The sequence below is a fragment of the Lipotes vexillifer genome, unplaced genomic scaffold, assembly GCF_000442215.2.
Source record: "Lipotes vexillifer unplaced genomic scaffold, Lipotes_vexillifer_v1.1 scaffold1275, whole genome shotgun sequence".
Classification (NCBI taxonomy): Eukaryota; Metazoa; Chordata; class Mammalia; order Artiodactyla; family Lipotidae; genus Lipotes; species Lipotes vexillifer.
In genome coordinates, this window is record NW_006770093.1 from 850,700 (window position 1) to 853,071 (window position 2,372).

The window sequence follows — 2,372 nt, forward strand, 5'->3', positions numbered from 1 at the left end:
GGAAAAGACCAGTTCTAACACCTGTTTCTAACATTCTTAAACAGGTAACCTGGGAACTGCAGTTACCTGACAGCTCTTGAAACAGCTTAACTCTGTGCAGTTTTTTGGAAAAAGTTCTGATGGTCAGTACTAGTGGGGAAGGAGCTGTTCTCTTATCTAGATCAGCCTGGAAGAACCAGAGCAAGATGACTGTTCCCCTCCCGGATATTGACCCTGGACACACATGTCTACACCTCAGGGTCTCTGATGCTTTCTTAGAGCCGCAGGCCATGTACCCTGGGTTCTTGCAATCAATCCGGACTTTCACAGTGGAATTCTTCCCACTGTTCCAAGAGGTATGGATTTTAGGTGTTCATTTTATTCCAAACACAGAAGGCTTTTATTTCACTTTGCTCAAAGTTGGGCCCCTCCCTCCCTCGCCCTGGCTCTTTCCACACAGCTGCACCCCCTCCCGCCCCAGGGGATTTGCATGTTGTTCCCGAGGGAGGACCTTCCCCTGCAAGTGTGAGATAAAAGCTCAGCTCCAGTCTTGCTCTGACTTATCAGGACTCATCAATTCCAGCTTCTGAAAATGGGGTTCCCTGCTCAGCTCTTGGGCCTCCTCATGCTCTGGGTCCCAGGTAAGGACGGAGGGGAGATGAGAAGGGTGGGGGGGAGGGTGAGCTCTGGGGGCACCACTGCTTTTCATGTGTCTTTGTCCACACGTTAGATGCATACCATACCCTCTGCAAAAGACATGTGATGTTTAGTGATATGAGAATGAGGATGAATCTGGAAGGAACAAGCAGTGTCTGTCCTCTGGTGAAGATGGTGGCATAGAAAGAGTGGTCAAGTGTACATGACTTCTAGAGACCTCTTTGCATTGTAAATCTTGGGTTCGTTTTGAAATTGGATATTTTGGGTATTCTTCGGAATCAAAAAGAAAAAAAAATTAGCCTGACATCAATAACAGAAGAAAAATTCTGAAACTGTTTCATAAATTTTGTCCAGAACTTTGTTGTTCTCTTTCATTATTTTAGGATCCAATGGGGATATTGTGCTGACCCAGACTCCACTCTCCCTGTCTGTCATCCCTGGAGACCCGGCCTCCATCTCCTGCAGATCCAGTCAGAGCCTCCTAGATAGTGATGGAGACACTTACTTGAATTGGTATCTGCAGAAACCAGGCCAGTCGCCACAGCTTCTGATCTATGGAGCTTCCAACTGGGCCTCTGGGGTCCCAGACAGGTTCACTGGCAGTGGGTCAGGGACAGATTTCACCCTTAAAATCAGCAGGGTGGAGGCTGAGGACGCTGGAGTTTATTACTGCCAGCATGGCATGGAAAATCCTCCCACAGTGGTACAGCCCTGAACACAAACACGTCTCCGAGCGGCCCAGCTGCCCACATATGTTGACTGTCTGGGGAGCAGGCAGGCAGATTCTCTGAGTCAGTGTAAGAGGAAGATGTTAGAGAATCAGGGGAGTAGTCTGAAGCTGAGGCCTCTGGACCATGAAAGCCTCCTCTACTCCTCAGACACCACAGGTTAAGGCCCCATCAGCTGCAGAGCCTTGCTTGACAGAACCAGCAGGAGAATGGAAGGGTCTAAGCGCCCTCTGAGCAATCAGACCTGAGAAAGGAGAGGTGAGTGAAAGCTCATCTTACTTCTCCGTCCCTCATGTACAGGTAGGTCTCAAATAAATGTAGTCAGTGTAACAGGTGGACAACTGAGGCAGATTTATAGCAACATAATGGGTTTAGCAGTTTTGGATATATTCCTTTAAGATGACATGTCATAATATTCAAGAATATTTTTCCCCACTTTCCCCGGTTTCTGATTCTCCTTTTTACTACATATCTTCCTACTTGTTTACCATGTTCTAGACAGCAGTCTACACAGCTGTCCTCAGGGGGAGTTAGCTGAGAACATCAGTAAGACTTTGGGTTTATGAGTGTCTAAATAGTCAATTGTAAATCCATAGTCCATAAAATATCCTAATGCTAAACATATCTGATTTGTCTCAATTACCTTTCACAGAAAGAAAATGTGAGATATGAAAATTCCAAAAGTAGGGATTAAAAAATAAATAAACTGTAGGGCATAGAATTTACCCTGTAGAACACTGGAAGAATACAGAATGATATGAGGGTTTTTTTTTTTTTCCACAAAAGTTAAGAATTTTAAAGTGTGGGAAGACTGAAGAAATGGAAACACGAAGAGAATCTAGTTGACACACACACAGTTGCTCTTTGGCTTCTATGTGGTGGGATTAAAAATAGTGGTGGGGGCTTCCCTGCTGGCGCAGTGGCTGAGAGTCCGCCTGCCGATGCAGGGGACGCGGGTTCGTGCCCCGGTCCGGGAAGATCCCACGTGCCGCGGAGCGGCTGGGCCCG

The 2,372-nt window shown here is 46.7% G+C and overlaps 1 gene segment (V, D, J or C); it reads left to right on the plus strand.

The window, feature by feature from the left end:
- Positions 1–547: 547 nt before the first annotated feature.
- Positions 548–2,372, plus strand: part of LOC103091595 (Ig kappa chain V-II region TEW-like) — a 67,631-nt gene continuing 65,806 nt past the window's right edge. Inside the window, 2 exon segments of the V gene segment in view lie at positions 548–620; positions 1,020–1,331. Coding sequence covers positions 572–620; positions 1,020–1,331 — 361 coding nt within the window.